This window comes from Panthera uncia (genome assembly GCF_023721935.1).
Source record: "Panthera uncia isolate 11264 chromosome A3 unlocalized genomic scaffold, Puncia_PCG_1.0 HiC_scaffold_12, whole genome shotgun sequence".
NCBI lineage: Eukaryota > Metazoa > Chordata > Mammalia > Carnivora > Felidae > Panthera > Panthera uncia.
The window spans coordinates 10,648,707-10,667,277 of record NW_026057579.1 but is presented as its reverse complement, the minus strand read 5'-3'; the positions used below and the strand labels follow the sequence as shown (position 1 = coordinate 10,667,277).

At 36.4% G+C, this 18,571-nt stretch overlaps 1 protein-coding gene and 1 pseudogene across 2 annotated transcripts in view; one reads left to right on the top strand and one right to left on the bottom strand.

Moving 5' to 3' along the window:
• Positions 1 to 18,571, bottom strand: part of HEATR5B (HEAT repeat containing 5B) — a 98,684-nt gene that overhangs the window by 53,237 nt on the left and 26,876 nt on the right. For both annotated transcript variants that reach the window (XM_049651880.1, XM_049651881.1), the window contains exons 15-21: positions 17,274 to 17,437; positions 16,578 to 16,753; positions 13,091 to 13,196; positions 10,097 to 10,287; positions 5,725 to 5,884; positions 3,908 to 4,097; positions 1,445 to 1,614 (exon numbers count right to left, since the gene is read on the bottom strand). In XM_049651880.1, coding sequence (XP_049507837.1) covers positions 1,445 to 1,614; positions 3,908 to 4,097; positions 5,725 to 5,884; positions 10,097 to 10,287; positions 13,091 to 13,196; positions 16,578 to 16,753; positions 17,274 to 17,437 — 1,157 coding nt within the window. The remainder of the gene's footprint in view (positions 1 to 1,444; positions 1,615 to 3,907; positions 4,098 to 5,724; positions 5,885 to 10,096; positions 10,288 to 13,090; positions 13,197 to 16,577; positions 16,754 to 17,273; positions 17,438 to 18,571) is intronic.
• Positions 7,833 to 8,915, top strand: LOC125937290 (peptidyl-prolyl cis-trans isomerase A-like; annotated as a pseudogene).

Here is an 18,571-nt window from a genome sequence, read left to right as displayed (position 1 = left end):
CATTAATCAACGAATTGCACTGATTCTTTCTCTTAAACATCACTCAAATCCATTTATTTTTCTGCATTCTCATTGCTACTAATAGGGAGCAAGTCATTACCATCTCTCTCCTAGACCACCGTATTTCTCTCTTTTTAAAAAAAATTTTTTTAATGTTTACTTATTTTTGAAAGGGGGACAGAGTGTGAGTGGGGAAGTGGCAGACAGAGAGGGAGACACAGAATTCAGAGCAGGCTCCAGGCTCCGAGCTATCAGCACGGAGCTTGACATGGGGCTGGAACTCATGGACCATGAGATCATGACTGGAGCTGAAGTTGGACGCTTAACCAATTGAGCCACCAGGCGCCCCACCGTAATTCTCAAAGCCAAAAAAGTCCAAAGTTTTACTACATCTAGAAAGTCTGCATGATCTCTCACCTGGCTAACTGTCCAGCTTCATCCTGTGCCTGGGCCCTATCCACCCCTTCTCTCTCAGCCTAACCACACTGACTAAACAGTTTCTTGAATGTATCATACTCCTTCCCATCTTGGGGCCTTTCACATTTTTCTCTCTCCCTAAAAATAAACGCTGTCTATACCAATACCATGCTTTCTCTCAAACTAACTCTTATTTATCACACCTTGAATATCATTTTTTCAGGGAAATCTTTTCTGAATGCCTGGATTCTGACAGGCTCCCTGTTACATGTTTTCCTATAGCCCTTTCTAGCAATTGTCATATTGGTAAATTATTATTGGCCATGTTCCCTTGTAAACTATAAATTTTATATGACAGAAACTTCATCTTGTCTCATCTATAAAATGTATTCCCAGTACTTTGCATAGTACATGACATATGGCAGTTTCTCAATAAGTATTTATTAAGTGAACAGATTAATGACTGTGATGACAGCAATTGCCCCTCAGAAGTTATCAATCAAACTTCAGGAGACAAAATTCTGAATGGGAAAAGCTAAAAATATGATACATCCTTAGCCAAGACATAAACAGCTCATCAAAATATTTCTTAAAAGGTGAAAAAGGAAACCAGTAAATAAAACGAACAGTCATAAAATGACTACTGAAGCTGAATCTCTAAGATTCACAATCTAGGAAACTTACATTTTTTGTTTTGGGTCTAGTTTAATCTTTTGGGAAACAAATCTGGGGCTCTCTAAATAAATCCATGAATGAGGGGTGCCTGGGTGGCTCATTCAGTTGAGCATCTGACTCTTGGTTTCGGCTCAGGTCATGATCTCACGGTTTGGGATTTCGAGCTCCACGTTTGGCTTGGTGCTGACAGCCTGCTTGGGATTCTCTCTGTCTCTGTCTCTCTCTCTCTCTCTCTGCCAACCGCACCCCCTCCCCCCACCAGCCGCTTGTGCTGTCTCTGTCCCTCTCAAAATAAATAAACTTTGAAAATATTAAATAAATAAATATATAAATGAAGCAGCTTTATACTTACACACAGGCTAGGAACAAGACTAGATAGGTTGACATGTCGTGGTGCAAACATGTGAAGCTGCTGAAGGCAAGAAATGGCAGCAGCCTGAACAAGGGAATCTGAATGGTCCTGGGTTATGGCACAACCCACCAAACAAGAAGAACGAATGGTGGAAATTGTTGCTCCGTTCCCTAATCGAAAAATACAAGAAAATGCAAAACACAATTATTAGTATTACCAAAAATATTCCTAGAAAATAATTGTCTTCTAAATAACCTCTCTTTCTGATTACTGTACAGACAGTTTTGAAGACAAAAAGTCTACGAAGTCCATAGAAATGATTTCAAAACATGATTGTCTATCGATGACAACAATATATCCCTCCAGGTTTAGCTAGGTTTACATATACTCCCTAGGAAACTATGTTTTCTTTTAAATCCATCATTGTTTTATTTGAAAGAGACAGAAAATTCCTCATTCTGTTTCTCTGTTCAACCAATATTATCACGACAGTATTTAATAACTTTAAATTGTATTTTCCTAAGAAGATTAATGGAAATTTTTACAGAGATAGGAAAAATAATTGTAGTATTATATACTATCTGTATAAAAATGGCTTAATTGCCGGGGCGCCTGGGTGGCTCAGCTGGTTGAGCGTCCAACTTCAGCTCAGGTCATGATCTCACAGTTCATGGTTCAAGCCCACATCGGGCTCTGTGCTGACAGCTCAGAACCTGGAGCCTGTTTTGGATTCTGTGTCTCCCTCTCTCTCTACCCCTCCCCCACTCATGCTCTGTCTCTGTCTCTCTTTTTTTTTTTAACGTTTTATTTATTTTGAGACAGAGAGAGACAGAGCATGAACGGGGGAGGGGCAGAGAGAGAGGGAGACACAGAATCGGAAGCAGGCTCCAGGCTCTGAGCCATCAGCCCAGGGCCCGACGCGGGGCTTGAACTCACGGACCGCGAGATCATGACCTGAGCCGAAGTTGGACGCCCAACCGACTGAGCCACCCAGGCGCCCCATCTCTGTCTCTGTCTCTTAAAAAAAAAATGAATAAACCTTAAAAAAAATGGCTTAATTGCCTAATATAAGTGATTTCAAACTTTTGCCAATGTAAAATAAAAAATAATTTTATAGACATAAGGAAATCATAGGGTCACTTCTAATTTGAAATACACATTGCCTCCTTATCACTGCATTAGAAAGCACTTGGTAAACACCTATGTTTAATCAAGGTTGTATATTTATCCTGTGTATATCCTTATGATAACACTGAAAGAAAGAATTATCAACTTTCTCAAAGAGGACACTGAGTCCAAGAAAAAAGACATGTCTAAATCACGTATTTTCCACTTTCCAGCATTCTTCATTAAGATCTTTTTATTTCAGCTTCTTTTTTTTTTTTTTTTTTTAATTTTTTTTTTTTTAACGTTTATTTATTTTTGAGACAGAGAGAGACAAAGCATGAACGAGGGAGGGTCAGAGAGAGGGAGACACAGTATCTGAAACAGGCTCCAGGCTCCGAGCCGTCAGCACAGAGCCCGACGCGGGGCTCAAACTCACGGACCGCGAGATCATGACCTGAGCCGAAGTCGGCCGCTTAACCGACTGAGCCACCCAGGCGCCCCACGGCTTCTTTTTTTAAAATATCTGGATGGAGGCAACACAGACAGCAGAGTGGTTAAGAATGCATTCAAAGGAAACTGATCTGGGCTTCACCTCTGGCTCCAACCACTTGCTGGCTATACAAAACTTGGAAAAGTTCTTAACCTCTCCCAGCCTTAGAGTTCCATCTATAAAATGGAGTGATATACCTATCTCAGGATGTTGTCAAAGTTAAATGAGATAATGTGTATAAACATCTTCACCCACTTAAAGCATTTACTGAATGATGGGAAAAAAGTGAAAATTTTGAAAATGGCTGGTACATTCAGGATAAATTCACAGTAATTTTCTGCCTTGTATGTTTCATTCAACCTTTAGTAAAGTTATGTCGGTGGAATTGTGTGGTTAGAATGCGGGCCTTAGGATCATACCTATCTTCTCTGAGTTTGCTTCCTCACAGAGAAATTACATAATATTATCCCCTTTATTGCAGTGGGTTTTCAAACTTTGATCCTGAGCTTTAGAGTTCAAAGAAAACAGTGAAGCAAAAGTCCATGAAGACAAGTGGATGGCACTCCGGGACACAGGGACTCCACTTTCATCTTGTCTTCATGGGGATCCAGGTAAAATATAATTTGGAAAGGCTGTCTCTGCTCAAAACTTCAAATAACAGTCAGTTATAGGTATGGTGTACGCATTAGATTAAATACCATATGTAAAAAGAAGAGGCATAGGTCTTTGGTAAATAACGAGCATTCAGTACATAGTAATTATTATTATTATTATTATAAGTTTTCATTTAGCAACATGATAGTGACATGCAGGAAACTGAAAGACAGCAAAATGTAGTTCCTTTCATTTAAGATGAATTCACTCACCTTGTAGCTCAGGGCCAACCGTAGTTATTATGGCACCCAAACATCTACCCAAACATTGATGAACTTCTGTATGTGAAGGTGGAACAGTCAACAGCAAGGTAAGAACTAGAGATAATGTTGGCTCCACATATCCACGATACATTGGGCCACTAGAATCCACTATAAGAGCAAGTGAATGAAGAGACCATGTCTGGAATGAAATATAATTTCATTTAGTTGTAAGGAATAATTACAGTATACTGAGCTGATTTTTTTAACTTAAATTTTAGTAACTACTAACATCTTACTTTTTAAAAGTTTATTTATTTGTTTTGAGAGCGTGCACATGCAAATGGGGTAGGGGCAGAGAGAGAGAGAGAGAGAGAGAGAGAGAGAGAGAGTCTCAAGCAGGATCCGTGCAGTGCAGAGGCCGACACAGGGCTCGATCCTGTGAACCGTAAGATTATGACCTGAGCTAAAATCAAAAGTTGGGACATTTAACTGACTGAACTACGCAGATGCTCCTTGAGTTAGGATTCTTAAAACAGAAGACAAATTAGGGAAAACTTAAGAATATCTACTGTAGTCTTCTTGTGCAGACATACAGTAGTGCTGAGGGAATGCAATTGATACAAATTATAGTAAAATGTCCTCTCATATAAAAAGAATCATGTAGGGGTGCCTGGATGGCTCAGCTGGTTAAGCCTCCACCTCTTGATTTCAGCTCAGGTCATGATCTCGCAGTTCATCTCGCAGTCTACTGTGAAAACAGAATTTTTTTTTAAAAAAAAAGTGTAGCGCCTAACAAGTAATAAGCTTACTTAACTTTTGTTTCTAAACTTTTTGGGAATTTTGGGCTTTACACAGCTGGAAACTTTTACCAAGAAGTCAAAGGAAAACTAAGCCTGTAGACTGGAAGCCTCTGCTGGATTTACTGCTTCTTGTCTAACTGTGAAGGAACTAATTTATCAACAAACTAATGGTATGTAGTAATGGCAACTGAATTGTTTCTTCTCCCAACTTACAGTCCCAGTATGAAGCTGGCAAGCTGAATGCTACTATAGTCATATACTCTTAAAATTTTTAGGTGCATCAGTGCATGGTGGCAAATCCTTAGTGTAGTATGTTTTCAGACATGTGAAGCTCTTGCCTTTCGTTGTGGTTGTATTTATTTGTATATAAAATGTTCGAGCATAAACAAACAAAAATTCCAGGAGAACACTTGAAAATTCAACCAAAGAACCCAGACTTGGACTGGTGTCTGAGTGGGAAGAGAGACAGGATAGCCATTAAAACAAACTTGATCAACTCAGCAAATGTGGAGCGCCTGGGTGGCTCATTTGGTTAAGCGTCTGACTTCAGGTCATGATCTCAGTTTGTGGGTTCGAGCCCTGCGTTGGGCTCTGTGCTGACAGCTTGGAGCCTGGAGCCTGCTTTGGATTCTGTGTCTCCCTCTCTCCCTGCCCTTCCCCTGCTCTTGCTCTCTCTCAAAAACAACAACAACAACAACAACAACAAAAACTTAGCAAATGTAAGGAAATGCAAAAAAAAAGGAAACAAGTACAAAAGATAGTAAATTAATAAAAAGAAACTATATTTCGAGAAATATATGTGAATGGGTTAAATTCCCAGAATAAGACAGATTTAAGACTAGGTTAAAATACAAATTCCTGTTCTACAGTTTTACAAATCAAACTCATAAAACAAAGACCCTAGTAACATTTTTCCAAACAAATTATAAGAATCATTACTATTTTATAAAACAAATGACAGTCCTAAAAATATTATTTAAAAATGTCATAAAAATGTCATAAATAAAAACAAAATCAGCATTATACCTGGACTTCCGAGGATGTTCCATCTTGTGCTAGAGCCAATAAAATGCTGACACTGGTTTTCAGATGTTGTCCTGAGCCGATACCACCAACATAACGATGCAAGCAACCCAGGGCCAATGAGTGCCCAGTTCTGGATACAACATCTCGGGCTGATTTCAACCTGGGAAAATAATTATATGCTTCAGGAACTGGCCTTTCTATTTCCCTATGACAATAACAAGCTTATGAGTCACACCATAAACGGGATTTATTGTGGAAATCAGAAAAGACTACAATCATGATTACTTCTTTCTCCACTCCCTACCAAGAGTCAGAGATTAATTTAAAATGGTTGGCTAAAGTCACATATTTCATTTTAAGTTTAGAGAAAATCTGAAAGAAGAATCACCACTTCTCAGTTTTTAACATTTATTATTCCTTGAAAAGTTAAGAATCATTTGAAACATATTTTTATTATGGGTGTTTTAAATAAACACGAATTGCTTTTATAACTGGTTTTAAAAATCTAAAAATTTAGATTACAGAAATTACAAAATTACAGAAAATGTTAACTGAAGAAATTCTCTATAATTATGATCTGAACCTCTTTAACATGCATCAGTCTTTTTCTTTGTGAAATATATCTAATGAATTAAAAAATATAAAAAGAAGATATTGCAGATTACTTAAAAAATAAGCTTTATTGGGATATATTTATATAAAATAAAATTCACCAATGGTAATTCTTTTCAAGTATCCATAGAACATTTACCAAGATAGATAATTAATTGAGCCAATAAGGAAATAAAACGTATCAGAATTTATGGTATGCAGCTAAAGTGTGTATCAAGGTGAATTTATAGCATCAAAATCCTTGTATTAGAAAAGAAGAAAGGTTTTAAATGAATTATCTAAACCTCCACCTTCAGAATCTAGAAAGAGAAAAGTAAACTGAACTGAAAGTAAGCATAATGAAGCAAGTTATAAAAATAAAGCAGAAATCAGTGGAAGAGAAAATGGAAAGACAATAGAAAAACTCAATGAAATACAAACCTGATTTTTTAAAAAAGAATTATGAGAATAAGGAGAATAAGGAGGGAGAGAGAGAGAGAGAGAGAGAGAGAGAGAGAGAGAGAGAGAGAGAAAGGCAGAATGTATATTGCTTGTTTTGTAAAGTATTCTACAAATGTCAGTAGGCCAAGCTAGATGACAGCGTTGGTAAAATCTACATTTTTAATAATCGGAGTGTCTGTTCTATTAGTTACTGAGACAGGAATGCTGAGATCACCAAATATAATTTTAGACTTGTCTATTTTACTTTCACTTCTATTAGGTTTTGTTCCATGTATTTTAAAACTATATCATAAGATACATATACATTGAGAATTGCTATGTATTCTTGGGGGGAATTGGTCCTCTTATCATTATGAAAGCACTCATTTATTCTGGTAACAATTTTTGTTACAAAATCTACTTTTTCTGATAATAACAGAGCCACTCTAGCTTCCTTTGAGTTAGTGTTTTCCTGGTATATTATCCCTATCCTTTTACTTTTAACCTATTTCTTTCTTTAGAGTTAAAGGGGTTTCTTGTAGATAGCATTCAGTTAGATTTTGCTTTTTATCCAATATGACAAATTTTAACTTTTACTTGTAATGTTTAGACAATTTATATTTAATGTAATTATCAGCAGGTTGGGTTTAAGTCTCCCATATTGCTATTCGTGCTCTGTCACATCAGTTTGTTTCTTTTTCCTTCTTTCCATCTTCTTTTGGATTTAGTATTTTTTATGATTCCATTTTATCTCCACTATTGGTTTATTAGTTATACATTTTTTTGTTTTTTAGTAGGATCTCTGGAGTTTACATTATACATTTCTAACCCATTATGATATACCTTCAAAGAATATTATATTTTTTCATGTATATTGTACACAGAGTATGCCACCATTTCCTCTTCCCATTCTTTGCACTGCTGTCATGTATTTTTACTTCTCTCTCTATTAAAATCCTACCATACATTATCATTTTTACATGAAAGGGTCAATTATCTTCCCAAGGCATTTAAAAAATGTGACTAAAAATAGCTTGCAAACTCTGTTGCCCAGGAGCTGCCTGTGCCACTCAGCCATGGTCAACTCCACCATGTTCTTCAGCATCGCCATGGATGGTAAGCCCCTGGGCTGTGTCACCTTGGAGCTGTCTGCAGACAAAGTTTGAAAAACAGTAGAAAATTTTTATGCTCTGAGCACTGGGGAGAAAAGATTTGGTTATACAAGTTCCTGCTTTCATGGGATTATTCTGGGATTTATGTGTCAGGGCAGTGACTTGGCATACCATAATGGCACTGGTGGCAAGTCCATCAATGGGGAGAAATTTGATGATGAGTATTTTATCCTGAAGCATAGGGGTCCTGGAATCTTGTCCATGGCAAATGCTAGACCCAACACAACAGTTCACAGTTTTTTCATCCGCATTGCCAAGAGTAAGTGGTTGGATGGCAAGTATGTGGTCTCTGGCAAGTGAAAGAGGACATGAATATTGTGGAAGCCACAGAGCGCTTTGGGTCCAGGAATGGCAAGACTAGAAAGAAGATCACCATTGCTGACTGTGGACAAATCTATTAAATTTGACTTGTGTTTTATCTTAACTACCAGACCATTCCTGCTGTAGCTCAAGAGAGCACTGCTTTGCCCTTGTCTGCTCTCGCTGTAATCTTTGTATCTCGCTGCAGTTCTGTGGGTTCCATAATTTCCTTATTCCCCTCCAAGTTTAGCTGGATTGCAGAGTTAAATTTATGATTATGAAATAAAAACTAAACAATAACCAAAAGTAAAATATAATAAAAAATAAATGAGAATAAAATAATAGGTCATTTTAAAACAGACATATAAAGAGTAAGTCTTTATATTTATCTACATACCTACCACTCTTGGCACTCTTCATTTCTGTATGTTACATTCAAAGTTTCATCTACTATCATCTTTTTTTTTTTTTTTCCAAAAAGCTTCTTTTAACACGTCTTATGGTGCACCGTGTAAGCAATGAATTTTCCAACTTTTCACAGTCTTAAAGTCTTTATTAAAACTTCAGTTTTAAAAAGGTATTTTCACTGGCTATAAAGTTCTAGGTCACTCTACTGCCTTTTGCTTGCATAGTTTATAATCAGAAGCCTGCTGAAATTGTTATCTTTGTTCCTCTGCGTGATGTCTTCCCCCAACTGGCTGCTTTTATGACATTCTCTTTATCACTGCCTTTATGATATTTGATTATGCTATGCTTTTCTTTTGTCTTTATTCCACCTCGGGTTTGTTGAGGTTATTGGATGTGTAAAACTCCTATTTTACCTATTATTAACAGAGCACAAATCATTAAACAGGTAAGACTGGTTGTATATTTTAAAAAATCTTTAGTGGAAGTTGGATTTCAGAATCAATGACATACTTGGAAAAGCAAAACTGATCTATTGTTAGAAAATGGTAAAAGTCATCCTACAGAAGATCAAGTGTCAGGGACTATTTTATCTTCTGCTTGCTCATATTATCCTTAGTGATTCAAACAACACACTGGGGCATTACCCTATAATCAAATTGTTGCTCATGTCTGAAGACAGGGAAAAGCCATTCTCATATAACCAAGAATTCAGAAAATACTTTTTATTCAGAACTACTGCTTCACAACCATTGCTTCCCCCCACCTCTCTCGTTAAAGATTATGGCCTAGTTTGGTATAATTAGTACTCAAAATATACAGTGGTTAATTTACATAACTCAAGTATCAGTTCTTGACCACACTTGATTTTCAACTTGTCTACTTTAAGTACCTGATTAACAACCAACCAAGAGTCACTAATAAGGGCATCATCTTAATCATACTTATTTGGAACTCTGAGATCACTCTTTTTAATTAATATAAAAAGAAATCCTTAAAACCTAACACCAACTTTTCCCGTTTCAGGGATAATTTAAAAGATGATAAACTTGCTGGCAGTTATAAAAAGAATGGCTTATTCCAAAAAATGAATAATTAACAAAAAGAGTAATGTAAGGAGCAGAGATAAGAGAAAGGGACTTCCAGAACACGTCTTCAGAGCAGAGTACATATAACTAACTAAGAGAGGTCGTATTAACAATCTGCTTGATTCCATTATGTAATATTCAAAGGCTGAAACCTGACCACCTTAAAAGTATCTACAATATTACAACTTTCCCAGGTTCTGGAGTTTAAACAATTACTGCATTGAAAATTAAAATCATTATAAAAAAACACACAAAACTTTGTCATATGCTATACCATGTGGAAAGCATATCACCCAGTTAATATAATTATTGACTACTAAAAAGACATCTTTGTCTCTATGAGAAACTTACTTGTCAGTAAAAAGACCCACTTACTTGTCAAAGCTATACTGGGCCATTCTAGCAATGAAGGTTGCTTCCCCAACCACCTGAGCCATTCTTCCAAGAGCTTCCCCTGCTGCACATCTTAAGATGGGGTTTGGGTTGTCAAGAGCGCCCATAACCAGAGTCAGAGCAGATTTACGAACTTCCTCAGGTCCTAAAGTACTTTTGTTTTCAGCCAGGCCCTATGGTTGTTAAAAACAAAAAAGGGGGTGGGGGAAGGGGGCAAATTCAAAATTCACAGTACATAAAAGAAAAAGATGTGCTGCAATCTTTGTAAATATACATGTATTTCCACCCACTTTTTTTCAACCATCTTTTATTTTTTAATTTTTTAAAGTTTTTATTTTAACATTTTATTTTTGAGACAGGGAGAGACAGAGCATGAACGGGGGAGGGTCAGAGAGAGAGGGAGACACAGACTGAAACAGGCTCCAGGCTCTGAGCTGTCAGCACAGAGCCCGACGCGGGGCTCGAACTCACGGACCGTGAGATCATGACCTGAGCCGAAGTCGGACGCTTAACCGACTGAGCCACCCAGGCGCCCCTAAAGTTTTTATTTTAATCACCCAGTGCTCACCATGACAAGTGCACTCCTTAATCCCCATCACCTATTTCACCCATCCGCCCACCCACCTCCCCTCTGGTAACCAGTTTGCTCTCTATAGTTAAGAGTAGTTTCTCTCTCTCTCTCTTTTTCCCTTTGCTTGTTTTGTTTCTTAAATTCCACATGAGTGAAATCATATGGTATTTGTCTTTCTCTGACTTATTTTACTTAGCATTATACTCTCTAGCTCCATCTATGTCACTGCAAATGACAAGACTTCATTATTTTTGATGGCTGAGTAACATTCCATTGTGTATATATACCACATCTTCTTTATCCATTCACCAGTTGATGGGCACCTGGGCTGCTTCCATATCTTGGCTATTGTAAATAATGCTGCTATAAAATAGGGGTATTATGTATCAACCATCTTTTTGTTTTAATTGAAGTACAGTTGACATACTGTACAAACCTAGTTTTAGGTGTACAACATCATGATTAGACAATTCTACGCATTAAGCTATGCTCATCATGATAAGTGTAGTCACCATCGGTCAATGTACAATGTACAATATTATTACACTATTATTAACTATATTTCCCATGCTGTATTCCTATGACCTATTTGTAACTGAAAGTTTGTACCTCTTAGTCCCCTTCACCTATGTTACCCATTCACCTACCTGCTCCCCTTCTTCAGCCATCTTTCATATGCATATATTATGCCTAGAATCAATACCCATTAAACTAATCACTTTCCTAAACATGATTCACAACATGATATATAACAAGGTTATAGTCAATCAGCCCTAAGATGAACAATCCCTGGACGTGTCTTTATCCAAAGACTAATGTTTTTTATATAAAAGTATTGCTTTTATGTATAAAGGATGCTATACTATTAAGTCAACTGGTATTCAACTAATTGACATTTACCATTAGAACTTTAGGTAAGGAAAAAGGCTGAGGAGTATGAAAATTTGACATGTTTCTATAAAAATTCCAGAGAAGATAATTATGTCATCAAGAGTACATTCAATATATATAAAAAGATAAAATAAGGTAAAAATAATCAGTAACTGAATATTGACACACTTTGTTCATCATATTAAATGTTAATATCTCTGTTCTAAGTACACCTAGAACATGGAACTTAGCTTACATGAGACCAAAAATCCAACTCATGGTGCCTGGAGAAAATGTTAGCCATAGCAGGGGCATTAGCAAGCAAATCTATGAAGAAAAGTATACTGTAGAGCAATATTACAGTTGGTTCATTCATCTTCCAACCACTAAGGAAGGCTGACTACTCAATTCTTTTTTAAAAAACTCAGATGTTCGTATTAGCTGATGGTCTCTAAATAGGGCATATACTAATAGTTATATAAATGATACAAACTTCTATTTCTGTATTCAATGCCTATGTCCCTTTGCCCTGATGTTTACAAAACACAATTTAATTCACGCCCATTTAAACACTTGTATTTGCTGCCATTTTAACAGTAAACCTTATAACAAGCTTAGTGCTGAATAATATAAAAAAGTTTTCAAATATGTCACGAGAGGCTATAGGCTGCATAGAACAGTGCATGAACTCTGAGAGATAGGCAAAATATTGGTTATTTCACTTCAAACATACAGAAACCGAGGTTCAAAAGGTTAAGGAACTGCTTAAGACATAAACCTATGAGATCTAAACCAGAACACAGTCTCTAAATGTAGCCTTTTTTCAGCTGTACAACATAGTCTCTCCTGATTTATGGTCTAAACCACAAATGGAACTCAAACTTTATCTAGTTAACCTCAAGTAGAATACAAGATTTTATTAGTCAGGCATCTTTGAAAATTCCAAGAGAACTTACTAGAACTTATAAAATCTGAAAGATCAGATCAAAAAATGAACTTTAACATTATTAAACTATAAAACACTTATTTAATTGCAATAAGTCTAATAAATAGTTTCTAATAATTTAGTTAAACTAATATAAAAACACAGTTTTCAAGTGATATACATATAATCATCATAATGGTCTAGATATACCTGCCTTATTAAAGGCATTAATTAAAATCTTAGTTCAGAATACTTATGTTTTTTTTTTAATTTTTATTTATTTTATTTGAAAGAGAGAACATACACACTTGCTCAAGTGGGGGAGAGGGGCCAACGAAGGGAGAGAGACAGAGAGAGGGTGAAAGGGAGAGGGAGAGAGAGGGTGAAAGGGAGAGGGAGAGAGAGGGGGAAGGGGGGTGGGGAGAGAGAGACAGAGAGACAGAGACAGAAAGAGAGTGAATCTTAAGCAGCCTCCACATGCAGTGTAGAGCCCGTCTCGGAGCTATTCCCACAATGGTGGGATCATGACCTGAGCCAAAATTAAGAGATGCTCAGCCAAATGAGCCACCCAGTTGCCCCCCCAGAATACTTATGTTTTAAAAGTAAATACCTTTAGTGCACTAAGAACAGCAGTAAAAATATTAAGCTGCACAGCCTGCTGTCGGACGCCTTTGGCTTGTTTAACGCATTCAGCAAAGTGGTCCAACATTTGTAATCTATGATAATAGAATAAAGATCACATTAGTAATACTTTTTATTCAAATATGGCTCAAAAAAGATACATAAAAAGAGTATAAGCTAATTGGTAACAAATAATGCCCCACGCTGTCTCATTTTTATTTCATTCCTGCAGCTGGTTCAAACCCGAGCTCCTCCTGAATTGATATAGGGGCATGCGGTTTTTAAGTGGAACAAGGCAAGAGACTAAATATTAAGTTTCAATGAACAAAATAAGGTCATAATTTCAGTGTTAACATTAACGCCAGAATCTAACAAAGTGCCTGGTATACAGTAGGTGCTCAAGGTTTCTTGAACAGAATTAGCAATCATTAATTTTGCATCTGTGTAGAAGATTCAGTTGGAAATTTTTAAATGAGGCATAATTTTTTTCTTCTTTTCAAAATACACTCACATGGAAGAAAACTGTACCTCATGTCCTATTCTCAGAAGCTAACTGGGAGGTTTTTATTTTATTTTTTTATTTTTATTTAAAAAAAATTTTTTTTTAATGTTTATTTATTTTAGAGACAGAGAGACAGAGCAAAGCAGGGTCAGGGCAGAGCGAGAGGGAGACAGAATCTGAAACAGGCTCCAGGCTCTGAGCTGTCAGTGCAGAACCCGACATGGGGCTTGAACTCACGAACCGTGAGATCATGACCTGAGATGAAGCCGGACGCTCAACCGACTGAGCCACCCAGGCGCCCCAACTGGGAGGTTTTTTGAAGGGATTTAGCTTTGGTCATTTTTTTCTTTTAATGTAAAAGATCAGAAGTGAATTTTTTTTTATTTCAAATTTTTTAAATGAGACAGTCAGAAAAAAAAAAAAATCACAGCCATTTGAGACTATTCCGATAAAAGAGAATGAGATCATTTCAGATTCTTCTAAAAATAAATCAGATGGGCGAAGGAATCCGGGATGTTGGATTCAGTACCAAAATAACTATGATCTAAAGTAGGAAATCAGGATCTCCCTAAGGTCATTATAAGGATTTAAGCTCAATTTACAATAGGCCATAGGTCTCAGGTCAAAGTATTCTTCAAATATCACATAGGAAGAAATCATCTAATCCTTCAGTAAAACTCCACTGAGAGTTACTGGGGGCTAAAATTGACTACTTAGTACTTGCTCTGACATAGATCCACATCTTCTAAGGATGAGGAAACTGGGCATTGCTTTCAAGCATACACATAAGAAGACACACACGGTCTCCAACACTACCGGAAGCATGATTTACCTATGACTGATCTCAAATACATAACCTTTTTAAAAACCTTACTTTAAAAAATGTTTTTTCTTTTTTATAAAATATTTGTTTCATTTAATTTGAAGATTAGTAACAAAAAATTACATCCAGAAATAACTACTCTTACCCTCAGATACATTTTCTTTCAGGTCTTTTTTTTATCATTATTTTTAATGTTTATTTATTTTTGAGGGGGGGAGGGACAGAGGGAGAAGGAGGCAGAGGATCTGAAGTGGGCTCTTTGCTGACAGCAGAGAGCCCAATGCAGGGCTCGAACTCACACTGTGAGATCACAACCTGAGCCAAAGTCGGACTCCTACCCGACTGAGCCACCCAGGCTCCTCTCAGGTCTTTTCTTTAAAATACAGGACTGGGATCACTTCTTGCCTTTTATTTTACTTTTATCATTTAACATTGTATAAGGAGCATATCAAAACATTATCCATGTAAAAAAACATTCTAACCTATTGACCTTCCATAATTGATTGACTCATTCCTCTATCACTGGATATTTAAGTTATTAATTGTTAATGTAATTTATTTAATTGTTCTACAAAAGTGAGTTAATATAGTCAAAATAACCCTGGACTCTACTTACAGCTCTCATAACTAGCTGTGTAACTTTGGGCAAACCACAAACTCTTAGACCTAGATTTCCTGATTTAAAACAAGGATATTAAAGTAGATGCTTTATGAGATTCTTTCCCCTTTCATATTCTTCATTTATGTGACAACCAAATGTTCTTAAAGATACCTGGGTAGGGGCGCCTGGGTGGCGCAGTCGGTTAAGCGTCCGACTTCAGCCAGGTCACGATCTCACGGTCCGTGAGTTCGAGCCCCGCGTCAGGCTCTGGGCTGATGGCTCAGAGCCTGGAGCCTGTTTCCGATTCTGTGTCTCCCTCTCTCTCTGTCCCTCCCCCGTTCATGCTCTGTCTCTCTCTGTCCCAAAAATAAATAAACGTTGAAAAAAAAAAAAAATTAAAAAAAAAAAAAGATACCTGGGTAAAGTGAAATTTTACACGGAAATTTTTCTCCTCAAATTAAAAAGCAATTAACCAAGTAACCTATGCATTTTTTAAAGATAATATTTACATTATTTTTTATATTTATGTTATCTTTATACACAAACCTAACAATGTTTCAAAAGCATTGTTTAAAAAGATTTTTTATTTTTAAGTAGTCTCTATATCCAACGTGGAGCTTGAACTCACAAGCCCGAGATCAAGAGTCACATGCTCCACCGAATGAACCAGTCAGGCACCCCTAAAAGCATATTTTGTTTAACAAGTTACCTATGAGTGTCTTACACTAATTCATTTTCACTCTTCCTCTTGAGAAAACCACCATAAATAGATAAAATGCCTACAAAAATTAGGGATAGTGTCTGTGGACACAGAATACAGCAAACCAAAATGCTCCTATTAGAAAAACAACCTGTTACTTTAGTCTCCTAAGTCCCAGACTAAACCATATGACAGACAAACACTATTAGAGAATGGACTTCACATTCATTAACTTCTTCAGTAATAAAAAAAAAGAGTTAGCAAAGTGATGTCTCTAATTAAAGATATGGAAAACCTACTTAAAAACTCGCAAACGAATTATTGAAATGAAAATCTTGCTGTTTTAAGACAGTCCACAAGACAATGGATGTCAGAGGCCAGTTCACAGAGCCAAATCTTAAAACGTTTCAATTATGTGGAATTTTCAAGCAATTTTTTTCATCATGTATGTGTCACTTACATTATTAAATTTATAAGCCTATTATTTAAGTAGTAGTTTACCTTATTGCAGGTAACTGAGATGGGAAAATCTATTGCTTAAATATAATTTATATATATGTTTTTCCTGACAGCTTTATTATGTTAAATACTTAAAAAGTGTTATTTTTTATTTTATTTTTTTATTTTTATTTTTAAAAAGTTTTCATTTAAATTGCAGCTAGCTACCATAGTGTAATCGTTAGTTTCAGGTGTGCAATATAGTTATTCAACACTTCCATACAATACCCAGGGCTCCTCACAATAAAAGCCCTCCTTAATCTCCATCACCCACTTAAACCATCCCCCCACCCACCTCCTCTCTGGTATAGTTTATATTAAACTAAAATTATCTGATTGATTTTATACTAACCGGTGTTTGTAAGAAACATGAGGAAACACTACGCCAAAAAGAGCCACGGAAGCATCAATGACTGAAACCCCAAGAGGGAGAGGACCAGGCACAGCTTCTCCAGCAGGGATTCGTAAGTAAATGGAGGATGGGTCGTGCTCCAGAGCCCCACTTCCAGATGCACTGTTTGGCTGGAGCTACAAAAAGAAGGACATAAAAATCATCAAAATCTACTTTTAAGAAACTCACTAAGTATTAGTTAGGCATGAAAAACAGAAAAACCAAGAATGATTGAATTTGAAAAAAAAGAAAAAAACAAAAATGATTGAATCTGAAAAATTTTAAATAGATAAAAATATTATTTGGCCACTAAAAAAAGCCATCAGTAACACCTTGTATAATTTTAAGAAAATACTTATTCATTTTAACATTGGTATATTGACCACCTTACAATGTGTAAGCAAAACAATATCAGGAATAACTTCAACTCATGAAAACTCACTAAAAGAGGCATTAGTAAGTCTTTTTTTAAAAGAATGTAAGAAATTCACCATTTTTCACTATTTTTTTCTACCACCAGGAAGCGATCTTTAAATGTCTAAGAAAGCTAAAATAAAATTAAACTTTAGTCTGAAATATTTCCTTTTTAAATAACAATCTGTAACAGCCCCATTGCTTTTGATGACGTAGTATTTCATTCCCTGTGTAGTTTGCTACCTGGTCTTCAATTGATTTATGATCAGTTTCTTGAAGCCAGGAACCAAGAAGAACACTGTCATCATAATGGCAGAGGGATCTGAGGAGGGAAGTGGTTGTGTTGGCTGAATTGTCAGTCAAAGTGAATTCTGCTACCAGTTCTCTAAGAAGTGCGTTGAAAGATCCTAAAAAAACAGAACTTCAGATCAGACATGAAAGAATAGTTTTTATGAAAACTGCAATCATTGCCCACAAAAAGAAGCACCATGTTCAACAGGGATAAAATAATTAAGTCCCATCGCTTCTCAGCCTCTTGGCTAAGATCAAGTGAAATAATTAAGTACCCCCTGTTCTCTTTTTTAAAAAATCTGTATCAAATACTTTAATGCTGTTTTAAAATACAATAATGGTACTTTCTTTTTTATTATTGTATTATGCGTTTTAGCCCAAGTTATTTATTTATTTTTTTTAATTTTTTTTTAACGTTTATTTATTTTTGAGACAGAGAGAGACAGAGCTTGAACGGGGGAGGGGCAGAGAGAGAGGGAGACACAGAATCGGAAGCAGGCTCCAGGCTCTGAGCCATCAGCCCAGAGCCCGACGCGGGGCTCGAACTCGCAGACCGCGAGATCGTGACCCGGGCTGAAGTCGGACGCTTAACCGACTGAGCCACCCAGGCGCCCCTAGCCCAAGTTATTTAAAGGAACAAAAAACTTAGAGAAAATATTTACAATAACTATTACATTTCCTATTTAAATTGAAAACATTTAAATTTAATATATTAAATATTTTCATGCTTTAAATATTTATTTAAATATACTAAATATGACACGATTACTTATTATTAATTACCCAGTGATGTGCAGACACTGAAGCCGAGCACATCAGAATTCTTGGACATGGCTGAAGTGAAGACAAATCAATGGCTTATTTTAATACTAACATTTTACATAATATTTGATATCTATACATTATTATTCTCTTTCAAGATTCCTAAATTATTGGCTATATTATAATATATATGAAGCAGTTTCAGATAGTAATTAAAGGCAGAGACTTTGTTGTTGTTGTTGTTTTTTAGTGTTTATTTATTCTTGAGAGAGAGAGACAGAGCGTGAGCGGGGGAGGAGCAGAGAGAGAGGGAGACACAGAATCCGAAGCGGGCTCCGGGCTCCGAGCTCTCAGCACAGAGCCCGACGCGGGGCTCGAATGCATGAACCGTGAGATCATGACCTGAGCCGAAGTCGGACGCTTAACCGACTGAGCCACCCAGGCGCCTCTGTTGTTTTTTTTTAATATGAAATTTATTGTCAAATTGG